Source organism: Mizuhopecten yessoensis, unplaced genomic scaffold, assembly GCF_002113885.1.
Source record: "Mizuhopecten yessoensis strain PY_sf001 unplaced genomic scaffold, ASM211388v2 scaffold3961, whole genome shotgun sequence".
In the NCBI taxonomy this organism is placed as follows: Eukaryota; Metazoa; Mollusca; class Bivalvia; order Pectinida; family Pectinidae; genus Mizuhopecten; species Mizuhopecten yessoensis.
The window spans coordinates 819033-836047 of record NW_018405306.1 but is presented as its reverse complement, the minus strand read 5'-3'; the positions used below and the strand labels follow the sequence as shown (position 1 = coordinate 836047).

Here is a 17015-nt window from a genome sequence, read left to right as displayed (position 1 = left end):
ACCTGACACTGGTATCGGCATTGTTGGGGAGTTTGGGGCTCCTGGATGCTTCAGGGGGCGTCCAATCAGAATCAACGATAAGCTTTTCAGTAGCCCATCCTGTATTTCCTTTTTGAGCTGGGGGATTTGAGTGGCAAGATCCTTCAGTGCAGCAGTGAGAGCAGGGCTGAAACAGATATAGGGCGAATGATGTCTCTTGAACAATGACATTTAACATTTTATTCTTGTCATTAGAATTTATACTGTGAAGAATTATCTTTATCATTTTTCCATCACTCTAACGTAAACAAGGTATCACAAGTGATACAAATCCCCTCACATTCACACATTGTGTGACTGATGTACGAGAAAAACACTTGTATGAAGTTTCTTGAAATTCCATTCAGAAATGCGATCGCTAGAGCGATGACAAAGTTTTTCTAAAAATAGTACAAGTGACCTTAATCTTCAACGTAGAAACCTGAAACCCAAAGTGGTTCAAGGTATTGCCATACCAAACACTTGTATGAAGTGTCATGAAAATCCGTTGAAAAATGAAGTCACTAGAGCGATAAAGAGTGTAGCAAGTGTACATACATATGAACAGGCGGAATACTATATCCCCTCGATCTTTCGTTGTGAGAGGATATTGAGAGGTGTACAATTTCTTATTAGAGTACTGGTCCAGATTGATTTTTAAATGTCCAACTTTTATTTTCATTTATAAGTAAACATTGTAATTTCCCTTGCCGCGACAAGACACCTACCCACCCTGGGTGCTGGGCTAGTGGAATTTTACACCCTTCAAAACACAATAAACAAATATCGTGAACAGCAACATGTTTATTGTATTTGGTTTTCAAATATGCAAAGAATTGAAAAAGTATCTCACCTCAGCCCTGTAGCTAGCATGGAATCCAGCATGTCTCGAACATCCTTGGTCATCCTCGGTCCCACAGCTCGGGCTAGCATACTGATACAAGTAAATACCGCTGGGTCCACCACAAAACTCTTGTGCTTCCTATAAACCATTAACCACAGAATTTGTATCAATTGTTTTTAATAGGATTGTCTCAGTCATGATAGAGTATTATGTTAAGGTTGCTTGTTAGAGAAAAATGCAAAAAGTCTGAAAGGATTATTATTTTTAAATAAAGAGAATTTATAGTATGATTTACCCATTTTATCATAATTCTGTATAAAATACTTTCTGTGAATAAGGCATGAAGCAAGTGAGACTTTTATTACTTCCAAGACAGTTAATGTTAAGCTACCTACTTTGCAGGCAGATCTTTGGAGGGAAGGGAGTTTTTGAGAACATCCATGATCTTGGCGAGATGTTTCGATACATCTTCCTCCACAGAAATAGATAGAAGGCCTAAAGCCTGGAAGGCTGCTGTCCTCTCCTTAGAATTCCTCAGTGTCACCAGCAGAAAGTTGATTGTCTCATCAAGATACCTGCATATAAAAGTGTTATACATTTATTTTTTACATACATTTTCATCTAATATACAAAATAGACAGAGCCTACTTCAGACACTTCAATATCTAATTAACAGATCTTGAACCATAAAAAGCTCCTTGTGGTCTTACAATTGGAATAATAACTATTAATTAGGTCATTATCTAATTTTGACAAAAAAATGTCAATTTATTATCATAACTCTAGGATGAAACCTCATAATAAACCAGGATCATTTGGCTTTTTTTTTAACGTTGATGTCAAAATGGAACTAAGTCTGTAACATACTGGTACATGTAAATATACATTTATTCCATAAAACTCAAGTTAAGTGTGATTGACTTGCGTCCATACCTACATGAACATCAAATAAATTTTGTTCAATATGTATATTTACATTCTAAATTTTAAGTTCTTAGTGATCTAAATATATTCCCTAATATCTTTCATGATCATACAGATGTGTTACAATTATTGTACATTATGCAACACCCTTCTTTTACTGAACATTTGAGTCCCCTTGGCCCAAGGATGCTCCAGACCAGTTTAGATTAAAATCACCTTACCATTAATACTGAAGGAGTAGGATTTTTAAAATTTACCTAAATTGACCCTTTTGGACCCTCTATCCCTAGAGGGACCACACCATCATTTATACAAAATTGATTCCCCTTAGCCTAGCAAGGCTCCACACCAAATTTAATCAAAATCCATTCCGTCATTTTTCGGACTATTAAGCTTTTTAGTGAAAAGAATTGAATAAGACAGAGAACAGACGACACGCCATGGCATAAGCTCATTAGCCCAAAACATCACACATTTTAATATACTAAGCAATCCATTAAAACTTATCAAAATTGATAAACTTGAAACATGAGGTAATGATAAAGAATACAATAATAATAATATACAACATTTTATAAAGCTCTCTATCTAACTAGAATAAGCCACTCTAAAGCACTCTACAGTACATAGATATACAATTTATACAATCAATACAATTAGCATATTAAAAATATTAATCAATACAATATTGAGTATTTCGCAGTCAGGCGCTAACTACTAGTCCTAAGCCACCTGGCTAATATCTCCCTATGTGTGTGCTGGAGATGTAATGTGTTCTGTTTGTACTTGGACCGTGCTTCAAACGGCATCACTTATAGTCCCACCTCACTTGAACGCTACACCACAGATACCGCAACATCAACCCCAGACCATTTTATACTCCAACTGGGTTGTTGGGAGTTGTGTGGGCAGGAGAAAAACACTTTCTCTGAATATTCCATACGACTTCGGAGATAGTATTGAAGAATTCAACTCACAGTTTTGAGAAGGTTACATGGTTGAAGGCTGCCAGTCTAGGAAACACTATGAGTAGGGTCTGCTGGACATAAGTAGAGCGACTTCCTTTGTTCCTCAGAATTAACGCACACACCTGCGGGAAGACCATAATAGCAGAAATTTGCATTTGTTGTGAAAACTGACATTGAACAATTAAAACAGAAAATCAGTAGCTTTGACTTCTGAACTTCTTTATTTATGTTGAGTATTTATTAGATTTCTAATACATTGTCAAAAGAAAAATAAATTGAATATGAGGTATTAAATATGAGTCAAAATTGAAATACATTAAGTCCAAATTTATAAAAAAAAAACTGTGGCTACTTTTTATTCTGATTATGTTATACCTTATCAAAATTTGCAGTCATTAAGTCTTTACACAAATGACTTTCAAAAAATGGTATTTTCTGTGGAATTTGGCGAGATCCCATGCCAAAGTTAGTCAGGGGAGACGACTTCTGCTGCAGCTGTTGTAGAGCAATCACGTTCCCTTGTGACTTGTGCTTGGAGGTTTCCTGGAGATAAAATATGTATTTAAAATGCTATCACCGATATCTACAAATTATAGCACACATCATTGTGAGAAAAGTCAAGTAAATATGGGTGTTTGGTTGCTGTATCATAGCAATCTTAAACAAGAGGTCAAAAGGACCTGAATAGCTGATCACTTGGATAAGCAATCATACGTTAAAATTTTCACGTCAAAAGTAATATTGCAAATGTTTCCTCAATTTGAACTAAGCATCCTTTGGGACAACATCCTTACATTCCATTACATTTTTATTTCCTGTGCTGATAATGCATATGCTTCATAGCAAATTTTGTTGAAATGTGATCATCTATTCAGGAGGATTAGGCGTATAAATACTTCAATGCCCAAATTGGCCTAGTTTTGGCCCACTACTCTCTTCCTTTACACAACCATTGATGTCCTAGCCCCAAGACCATGAAATGATCTTAAGCCTAAACTTATCTGAACTTTTGACTTAGCCAATCACAAATAACGTCATTAAAAGTGATGTCATATGTGATTGGCTAAGCAAAAACTAAAGTCTAAGATAGTTTTATGATCCCGGGGCCAGGTCTCAAGGATGCTGTAAGGCAAAATTAGCTGAGATCCATATACATTGTGTTTGTGGTTATAGGGTGGGAATCTCAATCATTTCCAAATTTGAAACATTTGACTATGTCCTCAGAGGTAGAGCTAGTTATCAGGACTTATCCTGTGTTTACCGCTTCCTGTTCAGCAAGCACATATTGTGACTGGGTAGGGATCTTGACTTTTTCAAAATTAGGAGTGAGAGACTATCTCTCATTTGTTTTCTGACACTGACATTTGTGACAATATACAAAGGGGTGGGATGGTATGTATCTTAATTAACCTTACCTTAACAGTCTTTTCATGCAAATATTGCTGTACAGTAATTTCCTCCATTTCTATTCTCAATCTCTGAAAAACAAGAAGGAACCATTTCTTTGCTATGCGTTGAAAACGATTTATGTAGTAATATTGAAAATGCTTTGAACTTTCATCTGTTATGAATGTTTTTATATAAAATTTCCAAATGATTTTCCATAGTTTGATATTACCTGTTTAGTCGATGATTGTAGTCACATTATTCACAAGTAAAGATAAGGTTGTTTTTTTTCTTTCAAAAAGAGCATTTAAAACTAACAAGAGGCCCAATGGGCCTGATCCGTTCACCTGGTATTAATCTCACACTTGTAATCTTAAAAGTGGACTAAAATATAGCTACAGGAAGAATATCAGTGTTTGATTCATAAGAACCTATTAAAAGATTTAAACATATGATGCATGTGACCTTGAATGTCGAACAATGGCATTAGGTTGAACAGAGTTTATAATCTTCCAGCCCAGCATGCTTCTGGCAAAATATCATTACCCTGGACCTTTTGGTTATACAGAACAAATCATTTAAAGATTTAAACATATATTGACCACAGTGACCTTGAAAATGTGCGAAGGTCATTCATTTGAACAAACTTAGAAGTCCTTTCTCCCAGCATGTTAATGGCTAAATATCATCACCCTTTGCCTTTTGCTTATTGAGAAGAAGTTGTTAAAAGGTTATAAACATATTTGACCCATGTGACCTTGAATATATGTCAAGGTCATTCATTTGAACAAACTTGGTAGTCCTTCATCCCCCATGCTACTGGCCAAATATCATTATCCTTGGTTATACAAAAGAAGTCGTTTAAAGGTATTGAAGACAATTGTCCCCTGTGACCTTGAATATGGGTAAAGTTCATTCATTTGAACAAACTTGGTAGCCCTTCATCCACGCATCCTACTGGCCAAATATCATCACCCTGGAGCCTTTAGTAATTCATCAGAATTCGTTTAAAGGTTTTTAAGACAATTGACCCCTGTGACCTTGAATATGGGCGAAGGTCATTCATTTGAACAAAATTGTAGGCCCTTCATGCCAACATCTTTCTGGCCATATATTATCACCCTGGACATTTTGGTTATACAGAAGAAGTCGTTAAAAGTTTTTTCAGACAATTGACCCCTGTGACCTTGAATATGGACGAAGGTCATTCATTTGAACAAACTTGGTAGTCCTTCATCCCAGCATGCTACTGGCCAAATATCATCAGCCTGGGACTACATTCGCGTTACCGGTTGAAACGGTACGTGTGGCGCAGAAATTTTCCACGATAAACGAACACACTTGGACCGTTCTATAAGCAGAGCTAAAAATGCACAGTTTCGGAGAATAAAAAACAATGTATCAAGAATATTATGCCCTTCTCTCACGCGTCCACTAAATTACATAACGCATCTTAAAAACTACATGTGCCTTGACATTGTTTTAGAAAGAAATAACGCAAACTAGCAATATTCAGCAGTTTAGTTTCGGCCAGGTACGTCTGGACCCCTCAATCTACACGTACCAAATTTTCCTGAGGTCAGCCTCGGTCCAAATCTGTACCTGTCGTTTTCTTTACAGGTTCAACCGTTTCAACCGTTTCAACCGGATACGCGAATGTACCCTGGGTCTCTTGGTTATTCATAAGAAGTTGTTTCAAGTAAAAAGTTGACGACGGACGGATGACGGATAGACGAAGGACGCTGCACCATGGCATAAGCTCACTTGGCGCTTCGGGCCAGGTGAGCTAAAAATCAAGTGCTTGGAGTCAGTCATACAAAATAATGACTCAAATAGTTTCTCAAAAACCTTCACATGAACTTTGAACTGAAGATATTTTCTTTCAACAAAAATATTCAGTATTTTCAAATTATTTGTCTCATAGTTTTAATTTTGAAGCATGTAGTTTTTATCAAGATAACTTTACAGATTTATAAAAAATGTTTAATACACGCATCATAACATGTGAACAAAACAATAATGAGAATGACTTGTAAACATTTTTTCATCGTTTTAGCTCCTCACAACAGCCAGGGTGATAAGAAGATGGAACCGTAAACATACCTCTTGCTTTACATTTTAGTATTTCTCACCTTGCTATTGAGTTACATAAACTTAACCCCCCCCCCCCCATTCTACGTTACTACATCGTAGTAATTCATTGATGACTTACCTCCCCTTCTACGTTACTACATCGGAGTAATTCATTGATGATGAGGAGGGATCCGTGTGCCCAATCATCTCTGGACAGTTTTTTCTCACGACTCTGCATTTCATCAAACTGTTTTTCAGCTTCCTCATAACATTGCTGTCGAAAATGAAATAAACATGTTTTCAAAATACTATGCCTTGATCAAAATCTTTGTGTTATATTCAAAATAATCAAAATTCATTAAAAGTGAAATGTTCTTCAGGTAAATAAAGTGATTATAGTGTAATGTTATACATGTATAGCTTAAATTGGAATCAATCAAATCTATAATAACACTCTAGCATCTGTGTGAGCTACCCAACATAGTCACTCTGGCCAGGACACCCAAGCTACCTGTACCGCTGTGACTTCTACATGAAAACTACTGGTACCTACCCTGTACCACTGTGACCTCTGTGTGGCCTTGGACTCTCTCTGTGATGTCACAGCCAGGGCAGCTCTCAGGGCTGCTGCAGCTCCCTCTCGTATGATGGGCTAAATAATAATGCAGTCAGCAGTTAAAAATTATGTTCAAAAAGATTTTTTTCAAACGACCTAATTGTACTTTAGTATGCTTTTCATTATTTTGCTGCATTAAGCTAAATACAAGAAATTTAATTTCTAAAGAGAAAACTGAAACAGAATATAAGGACCGAAAGACTATATATTGTCATAGGTGGCGTAAGTATCGTAAGTGCAGTTCCATGTTAAGCAAATTCCGTAGTATGCGCAATCCCCTAGACACTTGCGTTACCAATCGCATGTGTCAAAAACTGGATTAATCAATATAAATCAATAAACTATATGTATAGCTGCTTAAGATGTCATATTCAAGAAACAAGATCATATCCGTATTAACTTTTGCAAAGCTCTTTAGTGGATATCCCAATTAAAACAGTTTTATTGATAATCGTTGACATATATGTGCAATGGATATTCAATTCTGCACTTAATTAATCAACAATTAACATTGAAAAACTTTTATCCTATGCAAATAATAGTAACTATAATTACTATTGAATTATCAGATAATGACAGACATAGATTATGAGAATAAGCAAGAGTCTGCAACAATCAAAAGTCTGTAAATCTTTAAGTGAGCAAACATGAAAACTAACACTTTACTATTGATTTTGACAGAATGCACACAAGAACTATATCTAACACCAAAACATCAAATAATTTTGATTTATAAATTTCACTCCCGGCATTTGCAAAGTAGCCTGGGAATATTGAGGATAATAAAGGGCTGAGAAAGGGCATCTCCTACCTTTGGGTCCCTGATGGCTGTGAAGATTGAGTCGAAGAATTGCTGAACTTGTTGAAAGAAGAATGTGGGTGTACCTACGGCCAATTCTTTGAGGACAAGAACCTGTTAAACAAGGAGAGAAAAACAGAGACAAGTTAAGGGAATTTCAGACTTAAAAGAAAACTTTTACACAGGTATTTTTTTTTAAATAAAGTATCTTTTAAAGTTATTGTAGCGTTGATCTCAATCGAATGAAAAAAATACAAATTAACTCAGTCATGAAATGTCAGTACAAGTGACTGTTACAAGAATAAACATTTTCATTGATGATGCTGGAAACATATTATTTGGTGTATGGTAAAATTGTTATGACAATATCTGTGCCCGTATTCAAGAAGCTGTTCTCATGCTCAAGCATGGATTTTGTGCTCAAGCCTAATTTCTTCTTCTTCTTTTGGTTATAACTGAATAAAAAAAAAAAAATGTCTATGAATCCGGAAAACATTTGAAGAGACAAGAGTCGAATTCTATTTTCAATGTTTACATTTAATTAAATGATAATGATGATTTAAGCGATTAACAAGAATACTGGTTTGAGTACAGAATCCATGCTTGAGCATGAGAACGGTTTCATGAATACGGCCCCAGGTCTCAGACAGTTATTTATCAGAAAACTTACAGCAGCATGCCTCCTGTTCTCCTGTCTATCGCCGTTTAGCCACTCGAGAGCACGCTTCACTTCAAAATCAACATAGTCTGCGGCAGATGTCCCAGACGATTGAGCCAGTATCCCTACTGCCTTAGCAGCCATTTCCATAGCACTCACATCACTTGAAGGTAACAAATTTCTCAGGTAGTTGGCAAAGCGACTAATTCTCGTAGACATGTTGCCCACATCCACAGCGATCAGACTCACTGTGACAAAGGAAACAAAATTAGAACCAAGAAATAAATAACCTATATCAAAGTTTTAATAATATATTGAATAAATTATCTGAAATAGTGGCTAATATTATTTCTTTGAATATTTTCTTTGACATGTTGCCCATATCCACAGCGATCAGGCTCATTGTGACAAAGGAAACAAAATTTGAACCCAGAAATAAATAACCTATATCAAAATTTTAATATTTTTTTTAATAATTATCTTAAAAATACAGATGTAAAGGTAAGTGTACAAAAAAAATACTGTTTTAATATAGATAAAGTACTTTTAAAATATATTTATGCTGATGAAATAATTATTACCGATTGCTAAGATGCCACCCTTCCTCTCATTGAGGTCAGAGCTGGAAACCATTTCAAATATATGATGATTAAATTCATCCATAAATGAAGTGTGTTCCTCTAATTGCATCTCCCTCAACTCTGTGCTAACAAAATGGTGGAGGTCATTTGCAGCCTTCACCCGCACATCCTCCGACCGACTCTTCAGCCCCGCAATGAACTGGTTCATCACAGCTGTGTTCGCCATTATGATGTTGTTCTGAATGGGATCAGCTTATCAAAATGTGCTCAGCTCATCTTCTTTGTCTGAAACAAAAGAATAGTTGCTCGAATATGATCGCAGCTATAGATACTAGTAAGGACAAACCAATGTTTACGTCCCAAGAAAATTCACAGAGCTTGAGGGCTTGTTAATGTTTCTTGCAAAAATGATTTGGCTCGTAGCCAAAAACCACTATAGTTGTACAGTAAACCAGTTCCTTAATTGACCACTGGAATTAATACTTCTTATTTTCATCTGAGATCAATGGTAGCTTATAAAATTATATCCATTTAATTGTCCTGAATATGTTACTGTTGTATATCTCGAGATGAAATGCCTATGAGGTCAGCAACACCAAACAAGGAAAAGAAATTCTTGACATTTACTGATTACTATATCTATCATGTGAGATATACATATCTCAGGTAAATTATTCTCATCTGTACTGTATACATTTGATATTATTATTAGTCTGTTTAGTGCGGATCCAGATTATCGGTTTATTTCATATGGTAAATGACGCTTTCCATTGAAATACCAACTTTTATTTTTTTAATTTTTATAACAAATATGGTAACACTAGTATTATATTTTCATCAATAAAATGTTCACCACATTTGTCCGTAATACTTTAAATATCAAAGAAGCTCTTTGAAGAATGGGCATGTAATTGTGGAGACATGCCAGTTTTAGGCTTCCATTTTATGATTTTTAAACTGAAAAGAGTTTGATGTCAGGAGCCAATATAACTAAGGAAAACACATATCCTCATGTTGATATTAAATGAAAAATTCATGTTGTTATCGATGATGTTCAGGTGCAAATACTGAATTGTGTAGTGATCGATGTCACAATCGTCTTGTTTTGGTTTAGGATGATCAGCCGACTGAGGTCAACTTGGTGTATGCCCAAGAAATTTGAGTTTGCACACATGCGGAAACCAGAAAAGACATTTCATCATAATGATGGTACCAACCACATAGTTCATCATCACAAAAATAGCCCGGAGCATGCAATAAACACTCGTTCTTGCATAGTAAACAGTTTCGGGTGTTCTCTCGTGTTTCTTCCGGAAGTGGGATACTTCAAATCTCACGAGATTTCATAACATGTTCTAAATGCAAAATGCATCTTATCTAAATTATTTGCATTCCATACAATTTTCCTGTACCAAGATTAATTGCTTATAACAACATTTATTTATCTGAAAAATGTGATGACACCATGGTTTAAAATATATGGTAGATGAAGTGAAAATTATTCCAGCATCTTGATTATCACGTGACCAACACTAGAGATTTCGTAACGCAATTCCATAACTTCCTGTTAGGAGCATGTAGGCTCACCGGTGAATCGTAGAGAAACAACAGATGAGAATGGCGTTTGTGCCGAATGGCGTTGAGAAAGCTAATCAGCGGAATACATCAGAGGCACATTTCCTAAGCAAAAAAGCCGTGTGGAGACAGTTTCAGCAATATGTTGTTGCATTGAGGCCTTGGTCGTTTACAGCTTCATTTACGCCGGTAGCTCTCGGTAGCACATTGGCCTACAAAACATCAGAGGAGTTTAGCCTATCAGTATTCGTCATCACCTGCTTGACAGCTCTGTCTGTCCATGCAGCTGGCAACCTTGTGAACACATATTTTGATTTCGTCAGAGGAATCGACAAGAAAGTCGACAGTGATGACAGAACTTTGGTCGACATGATCCTCACACCAGATGATGTAGCAACGTTAGGTGGAGTGTTCTATATATTTGGATGTTTGGGGTTCTTTATACTTACTCTCATATCCCCTGCAAGGATGGAACACTTGGCTTTGATATACTTTGGAGGACTTTCTAGTAGTTTCCTGTATACTGGAGGCTTAGGGTTAAAATATATAGCACTTGGTGACATCTTAATCATGTTTACATTTGGGCCGCTGACAGTGATATTTTCCTATTTATCACAGACTGGAAACCTTTCCCTAGTTCCTATGCTCTATGCATTTCCACTCGCTCTGAACACAGAAGCCATACTGCACTGTAACAACACACGAGATATGGTATCAGATAAGAAAGCGGGCATCGTAACGCTTGCCATTTTATTAGGAAAGACAGGGTCATATCTTCTGTATGTTGTGTTGCTGTTTGCACCATATACCATTTTCTGCCTGATGGGGATTCATTGTTCAAAATGGATGTTTCTTCCAGTACTGACAATTTTTATGGCTTTTAAAGAAGATAGAAAGTTTCGCCAAGGAATCTACAATCCAAAGAAAACTGCAAAACTGAACCTGTTCCTAGCCTTATTATACATATTAGGATGTATTTTGTCAGACAGACTTGCATTTAGAACTTTACTATGATGAAAGTGTAGATTTCTCTACTCAGCCAAACACTAGGTATAAAAAGTGAAACAAGTGAACCCATCCATAATTTCTGCTCTGTGTGACATAATCTGCCACAGGAATACATGTAAATGTACATGCGACACATATCTGCAAAGCAGAACATTTAATCCAGGACAAGTATTTTTGCTTCTGGTGTACTTATTTATTCAAATAAATTAGATCTTTCCAGCTATTTCATTAGAATTTGTAAAATGTTCTTTAAAAGAATGTGCAGAAGTCATGGAGAGGACAATTATTTTATCATACTGTTTGCAAATCCCAATTAAATTATTAAGAATGTATTAAAATTGGGGCGGTATTATAACACATTTTTGTTTCCAGTAACTTTAATATGTAACTTGATAAAAAGCCAACAGTCAAATAGTTTCAAAGAGCACTGTATTATAATAAGTCTACTTACTTTGACAGAGCATTTTCATAAACAAAGACTTGATGGGTAGACACTAGCTATGGGCAGTCAGTTTAAAATCATAAGGCCAAAAAAATTTACTTTTGTTTCCGCTATCTTTCTCAGAAGAAATAGGGTAGGTAAGGTAGGTAGGCATTTTTTGTTTAATTTGGAAAATATTTTTAGTATGCTAACATAGAGCAAGAGATCTGACTTGAACAGTGAATATCACTAAATTCCAATAAAAACTTAAGGGTAGGCACACAAATTTAGGGTAGGAATGGTTAGCCAAAACACAAGATTAGATTTTCTCATATGGCCTAATCAATTATTGATTTGCAACCGGAAGTAATAAACTGTTTAATGATCGATTGCATAATCAATTTTTAATTTTATGGAAATAAAGTGAGAACAGGACTGTTACATCAATATAGAGTTGTGACCTATATACTGTTATTACATTAGGTTTCGTTCTTTTATAATGAATAGGTTTCAATATCTGTTATGCAATTTTGTCAGCCATGAATAGTAAAAATCATAAAAATCAATTACTTTAAACGCATTCTTCAAGCATATAGATATAATTTCAAGTAGGCAAAACATTTAACAAAAAAAACACCTAATTTTGGTAATCAATGAACTGACCCAACAAGAGCCTGTCAACATTATTCCAAAACATTTTTTTTGACATTTAAATGTTTTCTTTGATCATTGGACAGCTTTTGGTAACAAAACCTGCGGGACACAATCTGTTTCTGCTCCGCAATTTCATATAAACGTGCAAATAATGCTTGCATGCCTGTGATAACGGGAAAAAGAGCAAGTGATATTTCAGCCTAAGTGAAAGTGACTAGTCACTCATAATTTGAGTTAGCATGGACATGTTTCTCATAAAAATTACAATATATACATCTCGCTTAAAACAAAAACAAAATTTTATTTAATGCAACAATCCTCTGCTTCAACTATTGAAGTTATTCTGTTGGAAATATTCTGTTCTTAAGGTAATTTTAACAGCACAGGCTTTGGGAATTTAATTGATAAAGAAATGTTGAGTTTGATAAGATCACCATACATACTACATAGTTCATTTCCAAGGGTATAGAAAAGATGTATTTATACTTATTTTCCTGGTATGTATTTAAATAACTCGATGTTGTATACAGGATTTGGGTCTGGTAACTGTTGAAAGAGTTATGGCCCTTTAATCATCTTTTATTCCAAACTTTGTCTGGAATATTATAACTTCATGTTCACCAAGCTTGCTAATTTAAGTTTCTTGTGAAGGGAGATTGTCCTGTAATGAACCAATGTATCGTATCGTTCACACAGTATGGAGAATAATGATGTTTTGTTCAGTTACATGTATGATTCTGAAGGTTGTCTGGAAAACATGATTCTTTTCCTTTATTCACCAAACTTTTATACTTATGCCTCTTTGAAAACGTGATTAAAACTGAAAAGAGGATGGAAAATTGTGATCGGTTTAGTTAACTTGTTTTGTGTTTCAAGATATAATTTAGAGACATATTCAATTACATCTTTTGCTACAATCACAAATGCAAAATTGTTGCGTTAAGCTTATTTGCTTAATTATTGTTGAAGTCTTTGAGATGTCAAGGTGCATAGGTTATTGTTTCTGGTGCTTGTGTTGTGGTTAACTTGTAAGGCGTGCAAGAAAAAAAATGTATAGATATCTTTGGGTACAGTAAGGAGTGAGTGAGAATTAAAAACTTGCATTTGTTTTTCATTTTACATCAGTATTTGATATTTCAAAAAAGGCTAACTTGTACTATTAATATATTTTTTGTTTTAATTCTGTCCCCTTTTACTAATATTTTTGGTTTGGTTATACATTTTAATTTCTATATCTTTCTAACTAATATTTCAAAATTATTTTTCTTTCCCTTTTTACATATTTTTTTCCTTTTTGTTTTTGTTTTGTTAAAATTCCAATAATTTGTACAATATATGCCATACAAATATGAACTGTCTCTCTTTTCCAATAGAGATTGAAGTTCCAGTTACTGTAGTTAAATATAAGGTGAACTGATCTATATCATTTTACACTCCCTCCATTTTCCAGTACAAGGTACCCATTGAGAAAATTAAATTAAGTCCTGGTTAAGTTCATTATTACTATAAGTCTGAAAAGTTTGTTTGTCTAGATCACAATATGACATATGTACTACAATAAATTGCAATGAACAATCAATTTCCATTCATGTTTGTTTTCCTGGTAACAACTACTACAGACTCAGCAGTCAAAGAACCTTTTATTATTGATGTTTTTTTCATATATATATATATATATATTTTTTCTTTTTCCTGTTTCTTTTTTAAACTTCAGAATTATCTGTTTAATGTTGATGGCATTTAATATGTAAAGAAGTTATCAACCAAGTTCCTGTAGTATGGGACTTGACTTTCTCTTATGTTGTATATATGAAGAAATATATAATTTTTGTCATTGTTACTTTCTACAAAATGTCATTAGGTTCTTGTTACATCAAAAAGAACTTTTTATGCATATTTTGAAAAATAAAATAGAATAAATGTGATTATACAAATCTGGGCAACTGATGCAGTATGTCATAAAAAAAATATAATTGAAATTCAAAATAAAAAAAAAAAACCCAGTAATTGTCAGTTGTAAATCACTGCTCCATAAGTATCCCTGTCCCACTACACAGTACAATTTAGTTTTTTCTATCTGCAGTAACCTCCCTTTAACTTTGGCATGGATCTAACTGTAGCACAGTTGGGGCAGGATACTTCTGTTGACCAGGTTACTATAGACCTGCCAGTTAGAGATAGCATCACATTCTGAAGTCCAGAGTTCGAATTCTGTCTAGCTTCACAGATTTTGTTTCTCTCTTAAGCACTGCTGGTGATTACATTTTGTTTAGTTCATTTAATTATTATTTCCTGAAAAAGACTTTTTTTAGAAATGAAATGTTGAAGTAATAGTCATGCTGGAAACTTTGATGCTAGTTACAACTTGAAGCAGTGGTACAGGATCCTTCAGGTAAAACAGAGCACCCAGTGCTCTGTGCTGTATCCTCAGTAATGAGGACTTCTTATTTGTTTTGAATTTAGTCCAACTTCAAATTACTCGCCAATCAATGATATAACAATGTAATATATAGAGATTAATATACGAAAGATATACACATCATAATTTCCTTTTTACAAACTATCTGGGCATTAATACAGGTATTCCATCCACAGGCCCCTCAATGGTAAAGCAGGGAGCTTATTAAGTCTGCTTCTGGTCATGATATTTGTGGTTTTACATACTGTTGCAGCTTTACTGAGTATAACTCCTTAAATAGACTTGGAAATCATATAGTAATCTCTGTATGAAAGAAGAGGAAATGACCTAACTTTAACAGAAAGAGAACTCCTGATGGCCTGTACTCACTGAAATAGGTGATGGAATTCTACCTTAATGTTTAAGCAATTTAGAAGGAGAGTTTTCATTATCACCTTAACCTGTTTGTAGAGCTGTTCTGGTCGGTATCTTTCGTTAGTAGCTAAATATATGAGATATGTTGTGATACAAAATGCCGTGACCATCAGGAACACTATTGCAATATTTGAAACAGGCCTACGGTTTCATTAAATACACCTTGAAAGATGATGTAACAGTATAATTATTTTTACATGGTGTTGTAGCCCCGTAATGCTTTGTCCTGTATATTTTTCTTGTGTAAGAGTGTGATGAAGGTGACAAAAAACTACACACTTAACAATAAAACAGTTTGAACATTGACCATTTGTTGCTTTGTCATCTTAGTTGAACCTAGATGAATGTGTTATTGTTGTTTTTTTCACATCAAAGACAAGATTTCCACGGAATTACATATCTCGTCTCCCCCTCTTTGACCGTCAACGGCAATTAATCAGTTTGAGAATCGGAGCAAATAAGAATTTAATGATAAATAGGTAAGGCGCAAGTTTGGTGGAGATTTGGTTTGTGTGACACTTACATTTTCGTAGAAACACAGGAGGCTGTGTCCGCTGAAAAAGTGAAATTGAAAAGGCTAAAAACCTGTATTATATGTTGATATGGTTCAATGAAGACGTATCAATTTCAAAGCCAATCAAAGAGACGATTGTCATTTAAACATATTCCTGTTCGGAATCGAGACTTACTCCTTGTGAACTATATACAAAATTTGTCTGGCATACCGCATATAGTTGCTGATAAATAGGTAAGTGTAAAGTTTTTGACAAATTCTAAAAACAAATAATGTAACCCACGCAGGCGATTGTTTCTTTAAAGATTGAGTAATAAGTACAGTATGCCAAAAATGAAAAGCACTCCACCATATAGCTGTAAAGAAAATAAAATTGGAGAAAAAAACGGCTAAAACCCCGTATGTTATGTTTAACAGTACTGTTCAATGAAGATGCATATCCATTTGGTAATCAAGTTGACGCCCATCCTCGATATCCAGGGGTCACGCTCACTTTCGCTCTCTACACCCCTGGAATAGGTCAGCAAAATTGAAGACACGAAGATAGCTGTTTGATTGGTCTCGGGTAAAAAAACACCTGACCAATCGTTAGGCTGATACTGTACTTGTCCTTTGAAGATTACAAAGGAGAGACACCCGACTTATAAGCCTGTCAATTTGTACCGTTACGTGACCGCGAGATTCTTTTGATGTATATCAAAGGAACAAGGTGGCACACACTGAACCTTCGATTTTGCTATGACAATATCCCAGGGGTGCAGAGAGCGAAAGTGAGCGTAACTCCTGAATATCGAGGATGGTTGACACCGGATAAGAAGCCATGTTTATTTCGCAAAATTCTGTGATTATTTTACCTCGAAGATATACCACTGCAGTTCTAACATCTATTTCTCTCTTGAAATAAGATATGCACCCCTTAACCTAACTATTCGTACCAAATATGGGGGTTGAACTGCCGGGAGTTGCTTAGAAACGAAGCTAAACGCAAAACGTTCCTCTATTTATTCTCTTTAATTTGTATACAGAGATGCAGACTGATGAGGACCATGCATACGTTTGATAGCCATTATGATGTCATCGGGAAATATTTGCTATTCCTTAGTATTGTATGAAGATCTTAATTAGTATTGTATGCAGATCTAG

At 35.0% G+C, this 17015-nt stretch overlaps 2 protein-coding genes across 2 annotated transcripts in view; one reads left to right on the top strand and one right to left on the bottom strand.

The window, feature by feature from the left end:
- The window catches only part of LOC110448263 (serine/threonine-protein kinase mTOR-like), a 47590-nt gene extending 37412 nt beyond the window's left edge, over positions 1–10178 (bottom strand). The window contains exons 1-12 of the mRNA XM_021494429.1: positions 10085–10178; positions 8868–9152; positions 8299–8534; positions 7641–7742; positions 6767–6865; positions 6353–6487; positions 4170–4232; positions 3130–3297; positions 2764–2876; positions 1258–1437; positions 872–1000; positions 3–166 (exon numbers count right to left, since the gene is read on the bottom strand). Coding sequence (XP_021350104.1) covers positions 3–166; positions 872–1000; positions 1258–1437; positions 2764–2876; positions 3130–3297; positions 4170–4232; positions 6353–6487; positions 6767–6865; positions 7641–7742; positions 8299–8534; positions 8868–9093 — 1615 coding nt within the window. The 5' untranslated portion in view covers positions 9094–9152; positions 10085–10178. The remainder of the gene's footprint in view (positions 1–2; positions 167–871; positions 1001–1257; positions 1438–2763; positions 2877–3129; positions 3298–4169; positions 4233–6352; positions 6488–6766; positions 6866–7640; positions 7743–8298; positions 8535–8867; positions 9153–10084) is intronic.
- Positions 10179–10351: 173 nt separating this feature from the next.
- Positions 10352–15697, top strand: LOC110448264 (ubiA prenyltransferase domain-containing protein 1 homolog). The gene has a single exon (XM_021494431.1). It carries the CDS (start codon positions 10479–10481, stop codon positions 11454–11456), a length of 978 nt encoding a protein of 325 aa, XP_021350106.1. The 5' UTR covers positions 10352–10478; the 3' UTR covers positions 11457–15697.
- The last annotated feature ends 1318 nt before the right edge of the window (positions 15698–17015 follow it).